Source organism: Eptesicus fuscus, chromosome 7, assembly GCF_027574615.1.
Source record: "Eptesicus fuscus isolate TK198812 chromosome 7, DD_ASM_mEF_20220401, whole genome shotgun sequence".
In the NCBI taxonomy this organism is placed as follows: Eukaryota; Metazoa; Chordata; class Mammalia; order Chiroptera; family Vespertilionidae; genus Eptesicus; species Eptesicus fuscus.
The window spans coordinates 14,390,576-14,414,872 of record NC_072479.1 but is presented as its reverse complement, the minus strand read 5'-3'; the positions used below and the strand labels follow the sequence as shown (position 1 = coordinate 14,414,872).

General features: G+C 48.3%; 1 protein-coding gene across 1 annotated transcript in view; it reads left to right on the top strand.

Annotated features, from left to right (window-relative positions):
• Nucleotides 1-24,297, top strand: part of CACNA1C (calcium voltage-gated channel subunit alpha1 C) — a 592,062-nt gene that overhangs the window by 346,957 nt on the left and 220,808 nt on the right. Inside the window, exon 4 of the mRNA XM_054718756.1 lies at nucleotides 19,123-19,262. Coding sequence (XP_054574731.1) covers nucleotides 19,123-19,262 — 140 coding nt within the window. The remainder of the gene's footprint in view (nucleotides 1-19,122; nucleotides 19,263-24,297) is intronic.

Genomic DNA, 24,297 nt, shown 5'->3' with positions numbered 1-24,297 from the left:
TTATTTGCCTTCAAATAAAATTCTCAAGTTATTTTTCTCAGACTGTCAACCCAAAGAGTCAGAAATATAAGCTTAGCAAAATACTCTAACAGGAAACTTATAAATATTTATAAAATGTGTTGTAATTATAATATTTTCTGTTAACTGGCTTAGCAATCATGTATCTGCTCAATTAATCCAATAAGTTGATAACTTTTGAAAACTTTACTTCACAAATGAGAAAACATGAGAATAAAATAAGACTTCCTTGGTTGATTTCCTAAAGCAAACTAGAGTCCACATCTGATTAGAATCTTCCACACTTGAAGTTCCATATTATTAATTAAATTTTTTAGTCACAGTTATTTTCTTGAGGAACAAGTAGGTTTCATCATAGGAAACTGAGTTATCTGAGAGGAACATTCAGGGGTTGAGAAGGAAAAGACCACATGGCCCAACTAGATAGTCCAAGAGTTTAATTCCATGTTGTTACAAATAAGATCTTATCTCTGTTGAACCTCAGAACTTCTTTTTCTCCCTCCTAGCTTGTCTTTAACAGCCTTTAGTATCATTGTAATTCTCTACCCCATATGGCCATGCTAAGACACAGTGAACGTGGCATTGAATGAAATATATTTCTGTTTTTCTATTTGGAAAAATCCATCAATAATGAGATAATACATTTTTTATTGCCATCTAGAAGTGAAATGCCCACAAATATCCCAAAACAGAAATCAAATGTAGCCCATTTAATTACCGACAAGTAAACTAAATGATTCTTCCTTCATAAGATACCTGAACACATTCATAATTGGCCAGTTAAAGTACCATAGAAACAATTATCCAATATAAAGAGGGCAAAGGGAGAGAAGGGGGAGGAGCAGCAGTATTCACAGAGCCAACGGAATCGCGGGGCAGGGTTAGGGGGAGTGGGAGATAAGCCCATGATGGCAGTGGTGCTTCCATAAACAAGTCAATGAACCAAAGGCAGGCTTGTGCCCTTTCTTACCAAAGGAACCTTTTCTTTCCCCTTGGCACCTCCCCACCATCTTGAGGAAGTCACTCCCAACAATCCTTCCCTCAAGTCAGTTCCATAGCAGTTTTACTCTGCAAGGAGTGAGGGGTGTCCTGGGTGCTTTGGAACACTCACTGCAGTATAATTAGGGTGCCCATAGTTTCTAGTTAACACCTGTGTCCCCACGTAATTACTAACAGTGCCTCTTTTACTCTCAGAAGTGTCCCTGTTTGAATGATCAATTATATGGTTGCCCTTTGTATCACGCGGAGAGAATGAGGGTGCCACCTTGTGAGTCGGCACTGATAGCTGACAGTGGCTGCCCAGAGTGCTGTGCTGAGAAGGGGTCTGAGATCTGGTGCAGCTCAGCAATGAAAGCCCTGGAGATCGCTAGGCAGCGTGCTGCAGGCTTGATTGTTTCCATCCTCAACTTATAAGTGAATAAATTAAAGCTAAGAAAGGAAAGGCAATGGCATTCTGGGCTCAGACGGCCCGAGTTCAAACACTTGCCATAGAATTACAACTGCTTGGTTTGGGTGAGTTGACATCATCTTTCCATGTGTCAATCTCCTCATCTGTAGGATAATGATGTTGTTGTGAGGAGTAAAGGAAGTAATAGGTGCAGGACGCTTGGGCTCCAATGGGATTTAGAACACACACAATCACATTAGTTGATGGAAGCAGTAGGTGGTTGGGGTGGCAGTAACAGCAGTAGAGATGATGGTGTTGGTGACCAGCGAGGTAATGGCATAACCAGGACTCTTCTCAGGCCCATATAGGACCTCTGAATTCACTGTCCGCTGTCTGCCTTAGGATTGGTAGTCATAAGTTAGAAGCAGACAGTGTAAAGATAAGAAAAATGAAGACAGTGGAGATACTTTACTCAGCTAGCACCGAGAGCATGTTAGCTGGGGAGCTCCAACTCCTCCTTCCTCAATTCAGATCATTCCAGTAAAGAAAGTGGTGCAGGGTGAGGGTTGCTGGTTAGGCCATTGCACTGTGGGCTCTCAGTGGTCCCGCGACTGGACCACGCTCACTCTGCCCTCCGGGCCCTCGGGCAGGGCTATGTAAGAGGCGGGGTTTCTTTAGTAACCTGTGTTCATTATGTGGTGCCACATTGGGTCAGGAAATTTTCCCTCAGCCCATACCTATCAGTGTCTGGTGATTTGTTAATGGCACAAGCCGATGTTCAGGGCTGTGTTTTTCTCTTTTCAGTGGGTCTGCACAAATTTTAAGTAATTCTCGAGACATGCTTCAGTTAGCTGAACGCTTGTGTGACTCAGCAAATGCTGAATGTGCACAGCTGCCCACCCCTCCGGTGGAGAAGGGAGATCTGAGAGCAGTGAAGAAGGGAATGGAGGGAGTAGGTGGGAGAAAGACAATCAGGCCAGAGAGGCAGCGGGGAGAGGCAAAGTGAAGGAGAGCAGGCGGGAAGGCAGGGAGAAGGAGAACAGGAGGAGACCCCGCCTGCGGGGACAGGAGATGGGAGGAGAGGCTGCTTTACCCAGCATGACGCAGATTCCCGTCTTCTTTCCAGGATGTTTGGTGTCTTGGCTAAAAGTATGTCAACTGAATGGTGTCTTAGGGACAGGGAGACAGGGAGGACTGTGACACTTTGCAGGAAGCTCAGGCCTGGAGCTGTGCTCACAGGGAGGCGGGGGCAGGTTCCTGTGCCTTGCTGAGAATGGTGACAAAGACCCCCGTCCACCTGGGAGCCAGAGCCAAGTCCCTGGAAAATGGTGTGTTCTCATGATGGGGAAGGCTCCACTTTCTATGGTAGCCTCTCTCTAAAAGGAGAAAGGGACCCCTGTGAGGAAGGGGTCTCCCTGATACTCTGCAAGGATGGAAGGAGGGCCCCGAGTGTTCCAAGAGAGTATGAGCCAGCGGGCGCAGCCGGGATCCACGAGGAGGAGCATGGAGGGGAAAGAGCACTGAGTGTGGAGTCCTGGTCCCAGGACTGCTGCCTCTAACGAGTGGTAAGGATCCAGACAAGTCATTCCCTCTGTCTCACCTTCATTTCCTGAGCTGTAAAGTGGGAGACTCGATTAGATGCTCACTGAGATCCCTCCCAGCAGCAATGCTTGATCCTCAAGGAGCTCTAAGGGCTGCCTGCAGGGACACCCAGACCCTGTCAGCCAACAAGGAAGCGGGCGCTAGACTCAGCTGGGCACTCTGTTCTGGGGGCAGGAGTGTCCGAGGGGGGCTCACCAGCAGCCCTAGGGCTAAAGCAGACTGCTGGCCCTCCACCTCCCCCAGAGAGGCTTGCTCCAGATTGTATGTGGCATAGAAAAACATAAAGCACCAAACCCATAAAATTAGGTAAGTAAATGATGGTGTACCTATCGATGCTACTAGAATGTGATAAGGTTATTGAAAGTGATGGTGGAAATAAAATTGGATAACCTATTAGATGTGTAAAATCTATTGTTAAGCAAAAATAAAAAAGATTGTAAAATAATATGAACAGTATGATGACAATTTGGAAAGACAGCAATATACACAAAGAAAGGAAATAGGACATTGCTGATATTTATTTTCCTTTTTGCCTTCGAATTTTCTTAAATTTCTAAAATGATTTGCTATTAGAAAATAAAGTGATCAAGATTACCAGAAAGGCAGGGGGTCAAGTAGGGGAACTGCAGGGGGACAGACTCAGGGCAGGCAGCATCTGAAGGAGGCTGGTGCACAGCAAAGCACACATTGCTGACTGTACCCTGGGCTCTCTGAGAAGCACTAGCCACAGGGTTGAACCAGGGGAGGGAGAAACCTTGGCCTTTACCTTCCCAGTTTAACCGTTAGCAGCCAGTCTTTAGAGCTCTTTGGAATTCACCTACCTTTTTTCCAGCCCGGGTTAAGGCTGTCCTCATTTGCAATGCTAAGCTTTTTATCTTTTTTTTCCCCCCTGGAAGCTTTGTAGTTCCCTTTAAAGACCTTACTTAGTGAAGGCTGAAAGGCACCGGAAGCCAAGATTATCTAATGCCACTGCCTGGGACAAATGAAAGGTCACAGAAATGAGAAGGGAAAGTTTCCGGAGAGCACTAGAAGGTCCCAGGAGATTGGGAAAGTCAAATAATAATTTGTCAAGGGGGTTTTGCTCACTTTGGTTTGGGGGCACCTCTCTGACTTTCTGTGCTATTGGTGTAGAGGGTACTGGGGCGGGGGGCATGCCTCATGTTCTAGAAAACATCTGTAGGGGTCTGAAACAAGAGCTCAGACCTCATGAAAAAGCAGGAGGATTGGGGACTCAGCTCAGAGCTGCATGGAAGGTGCATTGCTAAAAACTGACTCGGCGTGGTTATTTTCAGATACTCGCTGAATTTCCAAGTCTCATCAATCAATGAGTAATAAATATACTTCTGCACAAGACATTGGGTTAAAAGTTGAGTCTAAATATAAGACAAGCTTTTGCCCATGATGGACTGTCAATCTAATTAAGAAAGTAAGATATAAAACACATGTAAAGTTAACACACAGTGTGTAAGACATAACACAAGGTAATGTGTATGTCATTAAGGGCTAAGGGTGTGGCACACACAGTGAGCACTTCAGTTCTGAGAAGTATTTGAAGAAGAGGTAATTTACCTGAATCTTGGAGAATGGGTCAAATCTGAGGAGAAAGAAAACAGGTATTTCAGGCCTGAGCTTAGAGGGGAACAATTTAGGCAAATTCTTAGAGTTAGGGAAGCCCAAGTTGTATGTAAAGGCAGTAGAGGGTGTAGAAGACCCATACAAATTGTGGTTGGAAAGGTGGTAGCAGGTAGTTGGTGCTGCACAACAAAAACCTCAATGTTTAGTGCAGGCGTCCTCAAACTACGGCCCTGCGGGCCACATGCGGGTGTTTTTGCGTTTTGTTTTTTTACTTCAAAATAAGATATGTGCAGTGTGCAAAGGAATTTGTTCATAGTTTTTTTTTAAACTATAGTCCGGCCCTTCAACGGTCTGAGGGACAGTGAACTGGCCCCCTGTTTAAAAAGTTTGAGGACCTCTGGTTTAGTGGCTTTAAACCATAACCATTCACATAGCTCACATTTCTGCAGGTTACTAATGTGGATTGAGCCCAGTTGGGTGGTTCTCCTGGGCCTGGCCGGGCTCAGCTGGTCTGAGTTAGACTTGCTCAAGTGTCTGCAGTCAGATGCTGGGTTACCGGAACTGGGTCCTTCATAGCAGCTGTGGCTGGGTAGGCTGGTATGACTGAGTCCTGTCTGCACAGGGTCTCTCATTCTGAAGCAGGCTATTTTTGGCTTGTTCATGTGGTGGGAGAAAGGCCCCCAGAGTGAGAGGAGAAGCCGTGAGGCCTCCAGAGGCCTAGGCTTAGAGGTTGCACACTGCCACTGCCCCAGTATTCTGTTGTCAAAGCAAGTGACAAGTTAGCACAGATTCAAGAGATGGGAAAATAGACTCTGACTCTTGATAGGAAGAGCTTTAAAATATTGTGGCCATTTTTTGCCGTCTCCCACAGATTGGTTGGCTAGAGCCAAATCCTCTGGCCTTGGGGGCCAGAGCAAAGAACACCTTAGAAGGAAGGACACAGAACGTACGCAGTGAGCTGGAGAGTGGGAAGGACCTAAGCTTCTGATGCGAGCCCGCCCCCCCTCCGCAACCCCCCCAGCCGACCTACAGTGAAGGTTTGCCCGCTGCATCCAATGAGAAAAAGAAGCTGAGTGCAGTGTGTGTAGCGATGGCAGTGGGGATTGCCAACCATCCTTTATTCTGCTGTTGTTTCTCCCTCCTTTTATGAAATGATAATAAATGATCGTTGTTATTTTTAATATTTCTATTTGGCAGGATAAAGACTTGGCAACCCGACTTCCGTCCCTAACATTTTTTTGCTATTTTACTGATCCATGAAATCTTGACAGAGCCTGGGAATCACTTGATGAGTGATTAAGGTGAAGAGTTCTCAGAAGGGAGAGACCCACACAATGAGGAAGGCGTCCCTGTGCAGAGGCAGGGGAGGGAGTCATGACTGGGCCTAGAATGGCTAGCATTCTGGGAGGCAGGTTTTTATAATCCAAGTAATGTCTGCTTTGGAATGTTTATAATATATTCATGACTCCTTATCAGATCAAACACAGCCCCATCACTTCAGGGATTCCAAGCTGAGAAACACTTTCAACGGAAAGGCTACAGCTTGTATTATTTGCTTAGAAATTGAAAATCTGTTTTAATTCTACCTGAAAAGTGCTTTCATAAGATTTACTTCTGCATTATTGGTTCAGCACTGCCGGAAGCCCTCCTGGAGCCTGCAGTCAAATGCATTGTGCTGGAACCACTGCAGTGCGCTGGAGCCACTGCATTGTGCTGGAACCACTGCAGTGCGCTGGAACCACTGTGCTGCACTGGAGCCACTGCATTGTGCTAGAACCACTGCAGTGCTCTGGAACCACTGCAGTGCGCTGGAACCACTGCACTGTGCTGGAACCACTGCACTGTGCTGGAACCACTGCAGTGTGCTGGAACCACTGCACTGTGCTGGAGCCACTGCAGTGTGCTGGAACCACTGCCTTGTGCTGGAACCACTGCAGTGCTCTGGAACCACTGCAGTGCGCTGGAACCACTGCACTGTGCTGGAACCACTGCATTGTGCTGGAACCACTGCAGTGTGCTGGAACCACTGCCTTGTGCTGGAACCACTGCACTGTGCTGGAGCCACTGCAGTGCGCTGGAACCACTGCCTTGTGCTGGAACCACTGCACTGTGCTGGAGCCACTGCAGTGTGCTGGAACCACTGCAGTGTGCTGGAACCACTGCACTGTGCTGGAGCCACTGCAGTGTGCTGGAACCACTGCCTTGTGCTGGAACCACTGCACTGTGCTGGAACCACTGCCTTGTGCTAGAACGGGCATGTCTCGACCTGGGACTCTCCCCTGCAGGTTGATGGAACAGAGCAGGCCTGACAGCCCTGCCCTCACTTTGGCTCACTTTGCTCCTAAACCTTCCACCCAGGAAACACCCCCCTTCCCCTGGCTCATGGCACCCAGTGTCCTGGCACTGTCGCTGGCCTCAGACCTCTCTGTAAAAGCCACATGCCACCCCTCTGTGGTCAATGACCTGCCTCTCCCCACCCTTTGCACCTCCTGTCAGGTGGGATGGGTCTAGGCTGTACCCTGCAGAGCACCTTTGCTCCTGGGAAGTGGGGATAGGTTTGAGACTCTTGTGGCTGAAAGGAACCATGGAGACCATTTGACCCGTGGTCCCCAACTTGGGCTCTTCTGATTCGGGGGTGAGGGGGGTGGGCTGTGAGGAATCCAGACTCCTAGGCCCATCCCAGAATATTCTAATTCAGCCCATCTGGGATGGGGGCCAGGGGGCTATATTTTTAACAAGTGCCTATGACATTTCTAGGTAGCCATCAGAGAACGGAAATTCAGGATCCACTAATAAACTCCAGCCTCTTCCTTTGGATGTTGTGGATGAGAAAAGTCAGGTTCACAGAAGCTGTGCAGCCTCCCACGGTCACCGGCTTGATAATGGCGGAACTAAAATTAGAGCCCAAGATTCCTGACTCCCAGGATGGTGCTCTTACTGCCACAGCGTGCTCAGTGCCCTTGCTCTAGTTTTCAGAGGGAGAAAAAGCAACAAGAGGCTGTATGCAACCCAGGGGCCCACATGTGTGCTGTAGGCTGAGTGGTCCATACAGCCAGCGTGGTGCCAGGCAGACCATGGCCCCATCCTGTGCTGAGAATAATGATGGCTATGAGATAGCCTCTGGAAAGCATCGTGCCAGGACCTGGCAGGTGACAAGAACTGTGAGCTGTTCAGGTCCAGTGACTCCACTTGCCTGCCATGAAAGGGCAGGAGGAGCCAGCAGGCCTTGTGTCCAGCCTCACGGTGCTGCTGCGCAGTGAGTGCTTTCCAACAGGGCTCAGTGAGTGTCAGGTGAAGGAAGGCAGGACCCTGGGTCCCGTGGCCTCTGGTGCTCAGATCCTGAGATTCCCATCCCCCTTCCTACCTACACAAAATCCATCTTCACACGGAGAGACAGCTCACCTCACTCACCCCTGCCGGGGTCCCCAGAGGGTAAGACTGTTAATCACTCTTACCACACTCCCCTTTTAGGGCATGTCCCCATTTTTTATTGCTCTCTGTTTTATATCATTATAATTGAACTGATCAGCAAGGAGAACAAGCTCCTTTTTACAAGGGAAAGAAGACAGCCACAAAAAGCCAAAATTATGACTGTTTGCAGCTTGCAGGAAACACGTATTAAATTAGATCTGCCTTCGGCATAGGCGTCAGCCAGTTTCCAAGAAGAGCTTGAGTGTGAGGACCGAGCCTGATTTGGAGGACAGGCGAGTTAGCCCTTTTTTAGGTGCCTTGTGCTCAGCAGAGCAGCCAGGAGCAGTCTTCAGGGGCACACTCCCTGACTGCCCAGAGCAGGAAGTGGACCATGGGTTCCGGCGGAGCAGAGACCTTATCTTCGAACCTTTGCATGGCCGGTGCCCTGGTCCTCACCACAGCGCCAGCTGCCGTAGCTTAATCACCCTTTCACATGGCCAACCTGGAGACCTGCTCTGGCATCTTGGGGGAAGGGGCTCCAACACCGGGGTTTGCTTTCTCCTGCTCTAGGAGTCTATGACTCTCCACCCCGCAACACCACACTGAGAAATACCAGTTCTGCATCTGTGTCCTTTATCTCCAGAGTCCTGCTACTGGACTATGGGAAGAGCTCCTCTGTGCCTCCCACCCATCCCTTAGGACGGTAACATTACTGCCTTAGGCAACCATGCCCTTTGTCTCAACATCCTGTGCTGGAGCAGGAGGCTAAGCATAGCTTACATGGCTACCCTCTCTCTGATTGGGATTTGGGCTGATCTCTCTAGATCTCGTCTGAGACAGTAATCTGAAATAAGCATCTCGCACCCAGGCTGAGAGCTAACCAGGAGACAGGAGCACTCGTCTGATAGTGTTTGAGAGCTCCTGCTTTTCCCAGCTGAGGAGACTAAGCTTGGTGTTGATGTGCCCAAATGGCTGATAAGGTGTGGAAGCACTGAGCAGGAGTGGGGTAGAGGCGGAAGGAGGCATGATGTGTAGAGATAGCAAACAGAGACTGTCAATAAGGACACCTTCAGATGCAAGTGTGAGAAAACTCACCTTGAAATGGTTGTTACAGTAAGAAAGTTTTATGTCACATAAAATAAGCCCCAAATTAGGATGGCACCAACGTTGGTTGAGTTAATTCAACAACTTTATCCAGGATGCCAGTTCTTTTCACCCTTTCTTGTTGCCACCCTCAGCATGTAGACCTCATGATGGTTGCCATGGATGCAGGCTTTATTTATATAGACATGAGCATGTCCAGCTAAAGAAAAGATTACAGTGCCAGGCTTGGGTCACATGCTTCTCCTGAAGCCCGTGGATGGTGATGATGGCAGTACTGTTGATGGTGGTGGTTGGTGATGAAGATGGTGATGATGATGACAATAGTGATTGTGGTGGTGGTGGTGATGACAATAGTGGTGACAATGGAGATGGTGGTGGAGGTGTTCATTGGTGATAGTGGTGGTGGTGATAGTGGTTTTCTGAGGAGGAAAAGAAAGTGGGAGTAAGAGGAGAAGAAATGTATCTGCCCTTCCTGCTTTACAAATGATCATGAGACTCAACATTTGAATGTGTGGCAGTGCCCTGTGAACTGTAGAGCACTTCCCCATGAGTTGCACTGTGGGGGTTACCGCATGGTTAGCAAATCTTCTCAGTCCATAGGTCCTCTGCTCCTGGGAGCACTGACTGTTGTCCTTCACCCTTGTCCACTGTAGCGGAAATAAATCACTTCAGGGAGCAAAGGATTGGCAGGTTCCCAGAGACACAAGGAAAATGCTTGCCGCTTTGGGACTGGGGGTTATTAAAGCCAGAATAGAACCTATTACTGTAGATTTAAAGAATAAGAGGGATGTGGGGCAAGGGCATTCAGAATACAGGGAACCCAGCAAATAGGATACAGAGAAGTTTTTGTTTTGTCTTCCTTTGATAACAGATGTGAGGCCTCAATTCTCTAGCTTTTGTTAACGTCAAGAGGATCAAAAGAGGCACAAAAGTGAGTTGAGCCATCTGCAGAGAGGCCAGGAGAGCTGATGTGGCCAGGGCAGCAGAGGAGACAGAGAGGCAGCAAGGCTAGTGCCGCTGACAGCTTCCACTGCCCAACAGGGGCGCCACGGAGTAGACAGAGCCAGGACCTCTGGGGAGGACACCCAGAGCCACCCGGAGCAGGGATGTTCACTCCTCAGACATGGGCAGAACACCTACTGTGTGCAGGTGCTAGGGCTGCAGTAATGTCAGCAGCTGCCATTTGAGTGATGACTGCGTGATTTCTAATTCTCAAAATTACCCGTCAATCTGTATAACTATCCCCTGTCTACTGGTGAAGAAACCAGAGTTTGGAGAGGTTACACAGCTTGCAACTGGGAAACAATTTGATTTCAGGTGTGTCTGATTCCAAAGCCCTCTTTCCTCTATCATTTTGCCTTTCATTTAAAGACACCTCTTAACCAAAAGTGAAGAAGAAACTTGCTTCTGCCCTGCAGGCACTCTGTCCTGAGGGGAGGAGTCCCTAGAAAACACAGTGGGATAAGTGTTATCACTGTGATCTGAAGAGAGGGGTGGAAGCTGGGAGAAGGTGCTAACCAATTGGTCCCTTCTGGGGCAGGGCAGCTGGGCAGTGATAAGGTGATGACGGGGAGCTGTCCAGGAGTCTGAGGAGAAAGAGTAGGGCTTGGCAGGGCTTGAAGAGGAGTGTTGCCATGACAACCTGTCTGGCTTGGGTGAGGTGAGTAAATATTTGGTGTGGCTGGGGTGCAGGATGGTGGCCAGGCATGAGGCCAGAGGGACTGGTGGGGTCGGCCTGTGGCAGAGGTGGGAGCCAGGCTCAGATGGCTGGGTTCCATTTCCAGGCAGAGGAGCCTTAGGAGGTTTTAAAGAAGTAACAGCCGAGATGTCAATGCAACCAGTTAGGAAGCTGCTTTGGTATCTAAACAGCCAGTGATGGGGGCCGGGAAGGAGACAGACAATGGGGATGGACAGAAAAGATGGGCTGTTTCCCTGGGTCAGGTGTTAGTCTAGTCCTCAAAGAGAGTTTTGAGGCCACTGCTGCATCTTCCTTCTATTTGGGAAATTACACACCAGCCACAGGTCACTAAGCAAATGCCCCAGTGTCCCCAGGAGTAATTCAGCCCTGATTGGTGATTGGTAGTATCTGTCACCCTGTCCATTCCATTACCCCAAAAGAAAAGGCAATATCCCTGAACCGGAGAGAGCTCCTTGGAGGGGAGGGGCTGGCCATACTCTGACAGTGGAGCTGCCCAGTGACAGGACAAGCGGCCATATAAGGAAGTGACCTCCTGAGGTGGGGGCCAGCAAGGGCGAGAGCTCCTGCTGTGGGCCGAGGCTGGCTGTGTAACATTGGGCTTCTTTTGAATCCAAGAGAGCAATGCAAGTGGCATGTGACAAAGGTCGCTTGTCCCCTCTGTACTGCTCATATGCTGGACTCCAGACAGAGAACTCCAGCAGGCCAGTCTCTGCCCTGTGGGAGTTGACAGTTGAGAACTAGAGCCTCGGAGGGGCCCCATGGATGACAGAGATGCTCTCTCAGGGACAGGGGCAGTGAAGGGCCCAGAAGGAGTGGGCAGGCAGCATGCTCGGTGCACTTGGGATCTGAGGCTGGTGCCAACGTGCTGGGGCAGCTGAGGCTAGTCCAGCATCTAGAGAAGAAGACATGAATGTGAGAAATTAATCAGTGGATAAGTCACTTCAACTTAGTATCATGGACAAGCGCAAAGAAAACAGACCAGCTGAAGGACAGTTTTTATTTTTCTAAACTGAGCTACTGTAAAACACTGGCATACTTTTAACTCACTCAGCCTCAGTTGCTATTTGGACTCGATAAAGAGGTGAATATTCTTTTCAAGGCTGCTTTACTCTTAGGCTATTAAATGGTTTGTTTCCTCCCTTCTTCCTTTACAAGAAGTATTGAGTCTTAAGGCCACCACCATCTGAACCACCAGGCATCTTCTAAATAGGCTTCTATATGAGGCCCTTGGGAAGGGCTTGCCCTCAAAAATTGAGAAACCAAAGCAGTTGTCTTCAGTGGGCTCCCACCTCCCTGCCCAGCCCCCTTCTCCTCAATCCAGGTACCCCAGACATCTGGCCAGGATCTCACCACGAAAAGCTATGCTGTCAACATTCTGATGAATCAGTCCCTTTTAGGGTGGTAGCTGATACAGGTTTAAATATGACCTCAGGTAGTTTAGATGGAGACCACTGAAAGTTAGAAAACCTTTAAGATCCAAAGGAATTTCTTTTTTTGCATTGTAGTAAACAACATAAAATTTTCCTTTCTAACCATTTTTAAGTGTACACTTCAGTGACATTATTTATGCTCACAGTATCATGCAACTATCACCACTATTTCCAAGGGTTTTTATTCCCTGAAACAGTTCCTCCTTCCAGCTCCCAGTAACCTCTAATCTGTGTTCTGTCTCTGGATTTGCTCATTCTAGGTATTTCACATACGTGAAATCATACAGTATTTGTCCTTTTGTGTCAGGCTTTTTTCACGTAGCACAGTGTCTTCAAGGCTCATCCATGTAGCACGTGTCAGAATTCCATTTGTTCTTATGGCTAATATTCCATCCTGTGTGTATATGCAATATTGTGTTTGTCAGTCATCCACTGATGGAAGGAAGGCTTCTTAATGGCTGCATTTCAAGCACCAGTAGGGACCCCAGGAGGAGGTTTTGGGACCCTGCTACCCACCCTTCTAGCCATACCATATAGATGGCCCTTTACTGCCCAGTGACTGATGGGCACAATAATTCAGGGTTTCAGTCAGTCCACAGACAGAAACAGCTATGCTGTGTCAGAAGGTGCACCAGCCAGTTGTTAGGAAACCTGAGTGCTCATCACATCGGGTAGATGCTCAGCCTTGGACAAGTCCCCTTACTTCTGTATAATGAGGAGCTTGGAATGTGTGTCCTTATTTCTTATTTCTACAAGTCCGTCAGTGTCCTAATAGGGCAATGTGGCAAGTAGTGTGGGGTGGAGCAGACACTCAGGGAATATCTATGACATGAATGAATGAATGAATGAATGAATGAAGAATTGGAGAGTGAGGAACTACGGTATTCGAGTTTCTTTGTTCCCCTTCATTAGAGAATAGGCAGGCGGCTATAATTTGGGTCAGATTGAATGGTACTTAAGTTATGAAACAGTCCAGAATCCAAGGTGCTGCTTGAAGCATTGTTATTGTGTTTATTGTCTTTGCACCTTTTACTGAGAAGAAATTGTATGACTGGGCTTCTTATCAACTTGTTTGGTGTAGAATTCTTGGCAGCTTTAATAAATACACTTGCCTAAATTTAAGAGGGTGCATATGGGCTTAGTCCCAATTCTCACACCCAGGTCTGTTATATAGCAGATGTAAGCTGTAGAGTGTTCAACATGGACAGTGGGCATCGCCAAGATGTGCCATGTGTGTGTGTGTGTGTGTGTGTGTGTGTGTGTGTGTATGCAGAAATGTGCATCCATGAATAGACAGGCTCTCCACAGCTGTCCTTGTCCTAGGAGCTCTACCCTGGCATGGCTCCTGCTCACAAGGAGTCCATGTTCTTCTAAAGGACAAATAGTACTAATTTCTTTAATGAAGGATTTTTTATTATAAAATCCATTTGTATTCATGGTGATCAGCAGACAAAGAGGACAGGAACTCCTTGTTCCTTTCCATGTCTTGGAATCTGTGCTTCAGGCGGAACTGCCCGCAGTCCGGGCATCAGCATCCCCACTCCTCACTTGCCGTTTAATTTAGAGAGAATTTATACTCATCGACCACTTTGGAAGTGGTGTTGAAAATTCCGAGAAAAACGCAAAAAGCAGTGATTCCTCTTCTGAAATAAAATCTTATGCAGAACCCAGCATATAGAGCCAAATGAAAGTCTTCCGGGCTGGTCAGGGAGAGGTGGCTATTTCCTTTTGTGTATATTCTCTGTCTCCACCCCAACCAAATTGTCCTGAATGAATGGCATCCCACTGTGTTAGGACTTTTGGACAACTTAGCATGTGGGTTCAAATGGCACCGCTCTGGTCCAGGGGTGGGCAGCCAAAGCCCCACTTTCTCAGTCTTCCCCTCACCTATAGCTGCTCCCAAACAGCACTGTAGAAACCGAGGGCTCTCTGCAGCGCTGTATGTTTTTAAAATGCTTAACTAGTTCTTTTACAGATAAGGAAATAGAGCCAGAAAAGTAAAATGACTTGCCCAAAGACACAGAGTCAGTTGGTGCCAAAATCAAGATTATTACTGTTGAAAAATAATTGAGTCTCTGTCCTCTGTAAGTTTTTTTTTTTTTTTAAATATTTTTATTGAGGTATTATATGTGTACATATCTTACTATTAATGTCCTCTGTAAGTTTTAAAAAGATACGTACACATGAAAAGATAAATGGAAAACTAAGGTAGCCAGCACTCATCAGTGTCTAATTAGCTCCACAGGTGTTTAGAAGCTGTCATGACTCCTGGGAACCGAGCGCTCTCCCCACTGAATTCTTCTAAATGTTTCTGACATGGGTGTGACCATGGGCCCCCATTGCCAGTGTAGCCCTAAGAAATGAGCAGGGAGAGAGGAAAGAAAGGGAAAAGAACATGGAAATGAAAAGGAAGGAGTAGGAGGAGTATAGCATTGGAGAGGAAGACAAGTGACAGAAAAGAAGAAAAAAGACAGGACCATCTGCCAGGGCCAGGTCATCACGCTGCCCCAAGGAACCCAGTCCCCACATTCGAAGCCTTGAGAGTCTGGTGTTTCCCTGACTTGGTCCCGTGGTTTGTTCTCTCTTCTGCAGTTTTTCTACCTCCTCCACCCTTTCCCACCTCAACACGGAATAGCGGGAATGAGGATCTTAGTCTGTTCCAGGTTGGCTTCCAAAGTTCCCTGGTTCCCAAGAGCACAGAAAGGGCCATTCACATGCGGACTGTTGGGTGCATTCTCTGAGGGCCCTGCGGCCCCTGCAGATTCAGGAGGGCACACGGAGCTCGGGCCTCAGGAGGAGGCTGCTCAATAGTGTGTCCTCACAGGACCGGAGACACCGGGTATCAACAGCAAGAGAATAATCTGTGACAAAGTTTTGTTCTTCTTTACTCCATTCATTTTCATGCTTAGATGTTTCTATAGCAGTATTGCACATATTTTCAAAGGATCACTGAAGCTGTTTCATTTATTTAAGGTTTTTTTTTTGGTTTAGTTTTTTTGTGTGTTTTTTTTTTAGATTAATTCTGTAAGGACATTCATGCCCCTAAGGTCAGAGTGAATACAATGCCTTTCCCAATGGCAGTCAGCACAGATGGCTGTGTCCAAATCTTGCACCCACAGGCACCTGCCCCTCCTCTGGGTTCTTGTTCACACCCCTTCTTACCGACTCCCTGGTCCCTGTTCACTCCTATCCCAGGCCCTTAGCAAAAGCAGTGTGACCAGGGAGGCCAGATGAGATGACGTGACCTTTGGATGGAGGGTCAGGAAATCTGGTTTCCTGTTCTCAGCCTGTGCCTCCCTGGCCTTGGTGTCTTATTAGTATCCTAATTTTCCAAATGAGGAGGTTAATTGGATAACTGCCAAGATCCCTTTCTCTCTCACACGCCTGGTGTGAGGAAGGTCCTGTAACTTCTGCCCAGGAGATAAGTGTCACAATGAGGAAGTGCTTTCCTGCGGATGAGGTTGTCCTTTACACGGTTGGATTCCAGCCTCAGCTTTTCTCTCTTTAGCCCGCACGCTCTCCCAGGGCCACCTCCTTCAGCCCTCCCTGCAAGCTGCACTCCCCTCTGAGCCCCACCTCTGCATCTTGATGTTCCACAAGTGCCCTAATTCAGCAAGTCCAGAACTGATGTCTCTCTCCCTTCCTCTTCCTCGTTCCCTACTGCAGTGAGAGGCATCACCATCCAGAGTCACCAAACTAGAACCTTAGGGAGGGGACAGTGCACTTCTTTCACTGCCTCTTCCTCCATCCCCTATGTGCAATCAGAAACCAAATTACATCTTTCATAAAGTATTTCTTAAATCACCTACAGCTCAACCAGTCCCTCTGTCTCTATTGCGGCTCGAGACTCCATGACCTCTGTATGGGTCACTCGCCCACCCTCCCCACCCCCGTCACCACTATCATGCTCTATGGCAGTGCCACACGGCAGTGCACATCTGACCCCATCATTCCAGTCTCCTCAAAATGGAATCCGAGCACTCAGGTGTGGCCACACTGCCCCTGGTCATCTTACCCATCCCTCCACCCCCATTTTCTCACAGCCTTCACTCCAGCCAAATCAAATGTTTGCATTTCCTGAAGACACTTCCCCCTCCCCTTAGTTCTCCTTCCACTTGGAATACCTGACCCCCACCCCCACTTGCACCTGCACAACACTCATCCTTCAAGCTTCATCTCGGAGATCCTGACCTTTGGGAAGTCCACCCAGCACATAAATGTGTGTGTGAGTGTTTGAGTGGTTCACTGTCATGTCAGATGGGTCCTCTGAGTCTCCACGTGTTATGTGCCAGGGTGTGGGCCAAATGTCACATAGTTTAGACTTTATTGGAAGAATTAAAAAGGCCAAAGGTCACAAGAGAAGCCACAGACATGCTCCCTTCAAGCCCCCCATCTCACAAAGAGGTGCGCTAGGTCCAGGAAGCCACTGGTCTGCAGTGTGGGGCTGCATTGCAGCAGAGGGGACCTGGACCCCTCCGCCCCCTGGCTTTTCTCTTTTTATAGGGAAACCAAGCAAGGCAAAGCAGCCTTGTAGATGAGGGAATAAATAGACTGCTTGGTGCCAGGCAGTCTGGGTTGGGGGTGCCAGCTGTTTACAGGAGTTGTCTGGGAATGCTGGCTTCCCAGCACATAGGGCCCGCGGAGCCTTTGGTATATTACTGTTCTCCCTTCCCTGGGGAAGAGGTACTCTAAGCTAGGGTGCTGCCTCTCTCAGGAGGCTTAGACACCCCAAAGGGAGCTCCAGTGTTGCTTTAAGATAGTTCAGCTGGTTGTTCCACACTGAAAATGAATGACTGGATGGATGGATGGATGGATGGATGGATGGATGGATGGTAGGTGGATGGATGGATGGACATGTAAAAGTAATTAGCACATATGTGAACATATGAAAGTGCCTGACACCTAGTGGGTAACCAGCTCATATTTATTTCCCTTTCCTTTTCTTCCCTTCTCATCCCAGCTCCAACTCTGTGGATTTCCACGGAGGTTTCTGGGGTACAGAGGAGGTGGTTCTGTCATCTGGCATAAACATGAAAGCTCTGACCATCATGGGGATGGGCCTGTGTGCCCCCCATCCCCCTTCCACAAGTTTCCTCAGGTTGCACTATGCCCTTTTATAATATGTTTCCTTTTCAACACTACTCTGATGTTCATTTTGACACAAAGTAACCTAATTTCAGAAGATTGGAGGCTCCCCACACATTGTAATTTGTACCTGGGTCACAGCCCCTAGGCAGTCTCATCCCCAGACTATCTTTATGATGCTCCAGTGGGTAGAAAGTAAAGGATGGATGCCTGCCTCTAAGATGCTGATTCAAGCCGATCTCTCCATTCCCTTCCCACAATTGCCGCCTGACCTGGGCCTGCATCCGCACACAGGCCAGTGGTTCTTAAACTTCATGTGCCTCAGAGACACCTGGAAATTGTCTGTAATGCACAGTTCCAGGCTGCATAACCAGGAGATCTACTTCAGTAGGTCCAGAATTCTGCATTTTTTTAACTTTGCATCCTTAAGCTGCTTTACCCCAGGGGGAAGGCCAGTACCCACTAAATGTCTAGGGGATCCAGAAAGAATGAAGGGGCACAGGGACATGCATGGACTGACCTCTTCCTGCAGAGCTATCCATCGGGCTCCGAATGCCCCCGTCTCGGGGCACCCTCCAGCAGCTCGGTGGAAGGAGGAGGGCCTTCCCGGGCGATGCTCACTCTACAATGTGGGTGGGGCTGGAGACCTTCAGTGAGCTCCACCTGACCTGGTAGAAGATGGGAAAATAGGTCTGGGTGTTCTGAGTTGAGTGCTTCCTGGAAGTTGTGGACGGGCCTGTCCTGCTTAGAGGACCTGTGGGCCTAATGCCACATGGACTGTTGTTTTGTGGCTCCAGTGAGAGATGGGCTGAGGGTCCTGCAGAGGCGAGCAGTGGAGTGTGAAGAACCAGGCAGCAGCCGTGGCTTGATGGGGGCCATTAAGGATCTGCACTGGGGATGGTTGTGGGAGAAAGCAATTAGTGGTGCGGGAAGCTGGCAAATCAGCCCAGAGTCGGCTTGCTCTAATTCAGCCAAAGAGTCTGTCCTGTTCAGTGAGGGCTCCCAGGGTCAGGAGCTGCAGCCGTAAATGCAAAGGTGGCAGAGGGAGGAAAAGACTACCTACCTCCTGCCCCTGAGAAAAGAGATGAACCTCTTCCATTCCCCATCCCCATCCCAGTGCCTGTCTCCATCCCGGAAATGCTGATTTTCACTGCTAACCTGCTTTATGTCTTTGGACAGAATTTTATTTTCTCGAGAGAGGGAGTTCAAATTTTTGGACGTGTGTATGTGAGCAGTTTTGCCTGTTTCAGCTGCTGTTGAGAGATCTTCAGTGTCTCAAACACTTTACAGCTGTGTGCTTGCTGTTTTGGAGAGCTCAGCTGGTACTCTGCCAGGACTGTGTTGTCTCCAGGGTTTGTTACCTTGAAATCATGGCACACTCCTCCTGCGGTCCCATCTCACCTCTTTCTCAGCACCCTCTCCTCTGTCCAGGCATTGTTTCCCTTTAGATCAAGATATTATGGGTTGTCTCCTGAGAAGGTACTATGACATGTTCACTGATTAAGTAAGATGTTTCCCCAAAAATGTGTAATTTTTAACCATTATATTTACACTTTAACAGAAGACATTTAAAGACTTAAAAACAAACAAACAAAAAACCTAATCCCCAGTGCACTGGAATTCTAACCATGAAACAGACTGTGGAGTTACTAATTTGTTTTGGGGGTCCTACCCAGTGTCCCCTTAACTCCTCCCATGGGGGTCGGGACAGCATTCTCCTCCACCTTTTGTGAGAGGTGATGGGGCAGAACTTTATAAAACCCCCAATCTAACAATTTTCTTTAACTCTCTCTTCTATTTTTGTTTCCTAGGAACGAGTGGAATATCTCTTTCTCATCATTTTTACTGTGGAAGCATTTTTAAAAGTAATAGCCTATGGACTTCTCTTTCACCCTAACGCTTACCTCCGCAACGGGTGGAATTTACTAGATTTTATAATTGTGGTTGTAGGGTAAGTACAGCTATCCTTCTCTACCTCCTCCCCTCACCCCTGCCGCCAACCAATACATATCTCTCTTTCCTTCTGTGTTTATATTCCTTTTGATCTGGTCACCGTGGCTCTGGGCTCAGGCAGAACAAGAGGACCTACTAAATGTCTTTTTGAATTCAGACTTTCTCCAAAGGGAGAGGAGCCATTATCTAGGAACCTCCTCACCACTACTCCCACATAAACACACACACACACTCACGCACGCACGCACGAGTTGAATCTGAGTGCTTCTGACGGAACCCAGGGTCCTTCATGCAACTTAGGACAGTCCTCTGCTTAAGGTGTTTTCTTCCATCTCCAACCACACCTGGCCTGACAGCACCTCTGACCAATCTCCCTGCTGTGTCACTGAGCAGATTTAGTTCAGCTTGCCTGTAAGTCCCCAGGCCTAGTTGGGGCTGGCACACAAGTGCTGTGGATGCCCCCTCTCACCTCTGCAGTGAGCTTTGTTCTGTGGCCAAGGAAACTAGGCTGCTTAAGACACGTTGGTGAGAAGAAAACAGGGAACTATGAAGGACCAAGATGATGAGTAGCCAAACCCAAATCAAACACGGCCTCCCCCTGACATGCTGCTGGGTTTTAATATCACATAAGGCAAAGTCAATCTATGCTTTTTTTAAAAAAGCATTGTAAGAAATCTTAAATAAAATTTAGAAGTGATCTCCTCATCAAGGAATTAGTAACTTCACAGAATGATTCTCTAGGAAATGTTTCTACCTAACAAGCCTACATCTGCTGTGTGAGATGTAACTTATTAGCTAGCACACAGTGGTTGAGTTTCCTACGACTCGGCTGTTTTCTAAAGGGAGGGTCCCTTTGCAGCAAGATTTCACTTTAAGAACAAGCTGCTTCTTTGAGCCCATGGAGTGGTCAAGTTGTAGCCACCTTGTATTTCCACTGCCTTGGAGTTCCGACAGACTTCATTGTCAAGGTCAATGTGTCATTTGGCTCTTCCCAAGAAACTATTTTCATGAATCCTTTTGTGCTGTCCCAGTGAAGACCAAGGCCTCACAGTTTCTCCAGAGCGCTCGCTGCTTGTGATCTCATGGGAGTGTCTGGTCTTTCCTGAAGGAAATAACACAGGGCAGATCGAGGTCAATTGGAAGTTATGTCCTTGTCTCTGGCCATCTGGATGGCTTGTGAGGGTTGTTTGGAACTGTTTTAGAGTTTTTACTTGGTTGTCCTTTCTGCCTGACCCATGAGTGACACACTTCGGCCACATTAACATCAGAGATATTTGGGTGGCTCGAGGAGCACTAAAATCAGAGTATTTGCCAGGAATATATCTGGTTCCAGAGGACTCGGAGTGAGGAGGCAGTTATATGAGAGATTTTGCCAGAATTTCATGCCAGAATACACAACGAGTGACTCTACAAATGCCTTGAATTAACTCAGTAAAACATAGCAGAGGTCTTTAAAGTGGGTTGTTCCAAAGGTCCCTGAATCCTTTTTATTTTTTTTTTATTTTTTTATTTTTTAAATATATTTTATTGATTTTTCACAGAGAGGAAGAGAGAGGGATAGAGAGTTAGAAACATCGATCAGCTGCCTCCTGCACAACCCCCACTGGGGATGTGCCCGCAACCAAGGCACATGCCCTTGACCGGAATCGAACCTGGGACCCTTCAGTCCGCAGGCCGACGCTCTATCCACTGAGCCAAACCGGTTTCAGCTGAATCCTTTTTAAATCCAGCATCTTTCACAAGGCCTCAGTCCCCGGGGAACTTTTCATACATGTGTGGAAAAGAGCTCCAGGCTGAGCTCGGGTGCTTCTGGGAGCCATGGAGAGACGAGGTATCTTGCTGGGACCAATTTTGTTTAGGCAAAGACACTGCTTTCTCCCATGTTTATGAATGAATCGGAGTTGACCAGATACAGTGCCGTGTATTCACGGCCTTAAATAGAGCACAGAAGGTGAGAACAGGCAGCACCGGTAGGCATCCAACAGGAGCCCTGGGAGGGGGGAGCAGGTGCCGGCCGCACCTGCGCACTGGGCGACCCTGCTCATCTCCAGCTTGTTTAGATGCCCCTGCATCCCTTGTACTGCTTCTCCTTCTCACAACCACAGAGGGTGGACTTTTTGTGGGTCATCTAGATTCTGGTCACATCTCCCTGGGGTCTAGACCATTGAACCCAATGGAGAAAGGCAGGCATTCTTCCAAAAGACACCTCTAGTTGACTCTTTAAGCCTTTTGCTCACCTTGTGGTTCAGCATGACCCTTTGAGTTCTCCCCCATTAATTTCACACGTGGCCATGTTTGGGACCTAGTTTCTCTTCTCCATGGGCACTGGTCCCAGGGGCTTTCCATCCAATCTAAATCTCAGCCAATCCTACTGACTCAAAAAATGGCACACATTCCCCCCACAGAAGGTGTAGCTCAACCGCCTCTCTTCAGCTGTGCCTCCCGTTCCTACTGTCTTTACATTATTAAATGGGAATCCCTGTTTCCCTTGCATCTCCTGGTAAATATCTGCTCTCCTTGGTACCCCCCCCCCACACAGCAATTTAGGGGAAGGTCTCTCCTGGCCTCCTTCAGGTAGGAGAGTCTGCCTGGGAGTGTCCCCGGGGAGGGGCGTACCTGCCTGCTGCCGGAGGGCTAGGTCGAGAGCCGCTCTCTCACCTCTGCATTGCCCTTCTGGTTGCTTGTGATGAGGCATTTCCTTCCTCCCACAGACCAGTTAGCCCCTTAGTATGATGGGAGATGCTGCTGCTGAGTGAACACGGAGAGGACTTCAGAGGCCTCTGTGAGCTACCCCGTCCCCAGCCTACCCTTGAGAACTGGGGACTCGCAGTAGCTCCATCTGCTCCAGACATGCTGCGGCAGCCACAAAGGCTTCTGTCTCCCTCCTCATATGTTGGTCCTGCCTCATTGAGGCCTCTGGAGCTTCATTGCCCTGTTCTTTTAAAAGCTCTAATGTTCAGCTAAGGAACCACCAGACACACCTCCTACAGAAATCCGCCTCCCCCTAAACATCGGCATCTGAACCTAGCCCTTAGGACAGGTAGGCACCAAGCCTGGTTCCACCTCTACAGTGTCTGATGAGGAGAAACACAGCAGTCCCCACAGGCCAAGGCAAACATCCCCAGGCCCGTCCCTGCATTGCCTACCCCTTCAAAACTAAAGGCAGACACTTAATCAAGAGTCTGCATCAAGTTGGAGCAGGGGTTAAAAGACAGGAAAGTTGCCTACTCTCTGCTCCTTTCATGGAATAATATATGGTGAACATCTTGTACCCCGATAAGCATATTGCTTTCTTTCAGGAAATACTAGCACAGCCAAATCTGGTTTGGATTTGGAATGCTATCTGACCAACTTGTGAACGGGTCTCCATTTCCATGATCTAGACTTCAGTGGAAAGAACATTTCTCTGTGGAGAAAGGAGCCCGCTCTCCCACCCTGGCAACCACTGCCTGGGATTCCAGGCATCACCAACGAACATGTGAAGCCATCAGATTGCCAAGCCGAGCTGAAAGAATCATGGAGCACAGAGAGACTTTAGATGTGGCCTGGCCAGGGTCATCTAACTCCTTTTAGCTGCAGAACCCATTTTCAAAAAAAGCCTTACTCAGAGGCCCAATGCAAAACACAGATCAAAGGGAGCCCATTGTTAAATATGGGGGAAGGATCCAGAACCCCATCTGGAGATGTCCAGAGATGTCCCCAAGGAGTTCCATGGAGCACAGTTTGAAAATCCTAAACCTAGACCTACCTCATCATTGCTGGGCCCTGCCTGGATCTGAGCTTCTGCAAAGTTAAGCCTGCAGCTACAGCCTCCCATTTCCGGGTCCACTGCTCTGGGCGTGAGTTATTTAAGGCTTGAGTCTAGTCCTCAAAACGAAGTTGCCCTGGCCCTGAGTTCATGTCTGGTAAGGGAACCCAGTTTTCATACCTGGACTTTCATCTTGACCCCAGGCACACTCTGTACTGGCAATGAATCAGTAGTCATCTCAAGGTACAAAGGACAGAAATTGCCCCTGTGTACCCTTTTCTCTATTGTTCTTGGTTACCACAAAAAGTCTCAGTCTCCCATCCCATGTAGGCTTTGCGTCCTCTGATCTGCACCTGTCTCCCCTCCACCCCACTCCTGAATCCTGCCCACTGTGCCCTCTGTTCCCCACAGTCCATCTCCACTCGGGCAGCAGACGTTTCTATAAAGAGTCAGGTACAGCCTTTCAGCTTCGTGAGCCCTGCAGTCTCTGTCCCAGCTGTTCAACTCTGTGGGGAGAACACAGCAATTATGTAAGGGAAGGGTGTGGCTGATTCCAGTTAGACTTTATCTTCTGACCCCTCCTTTCACTTTCTGGCTTTAACCTGAGGGTCCTGCTCCCCGATTGCAGTCTCTAAAGGTGGCCCATTGCCCTCCCAGATGCTTCATTCCACAGCCCAGAGGTCAGGAGAGTGGCCCCTGACTTTCCCTTCTTTCTGCTTTCCGACCACTGTTCCTCCCACTAAAATCCTCCACTTTTGATGTTTGTGTCATCGGACACTTCTATGGCCCACATCTCCTATTGCTGTCCTCTACAGACCTTTGAGTCACTCCACATTCCTTGAGGAGTGAGCTCTTGGCTCACTCCCACTCTCCAGCACTCACTGCTCCGCTGCTGCCACCACCTTCCCTGCTCTGGGAGCTTCTTCCCTAGGGATCCTGACCCCATCCTATTTCAGCTGCCCACTCGCATGGTTATACCAATATCCCTGCCATTCCCTAATAACTACACCTTCCCTATAATATCAAACCAAACATTCTACTCTAAGCAATACCACCATCTTTCCAGCTCACTCCCTCTAGCACTTAACTCCAACAATCCATTCGTCCTGCCACATCTGTCTGCTCCTCCTCCCATCGTGTGCACTCCTCCTTCCAACTGGCTTAGATGCCACATCCCATCATTATAATCCTTCACTTACATTTATTCTCAACTTGTATTCCTCTCTTCATTTGTCTTGCTCACCAATCCTGATCAAATTCAACGAGATGGAGATTTTTTGGTACC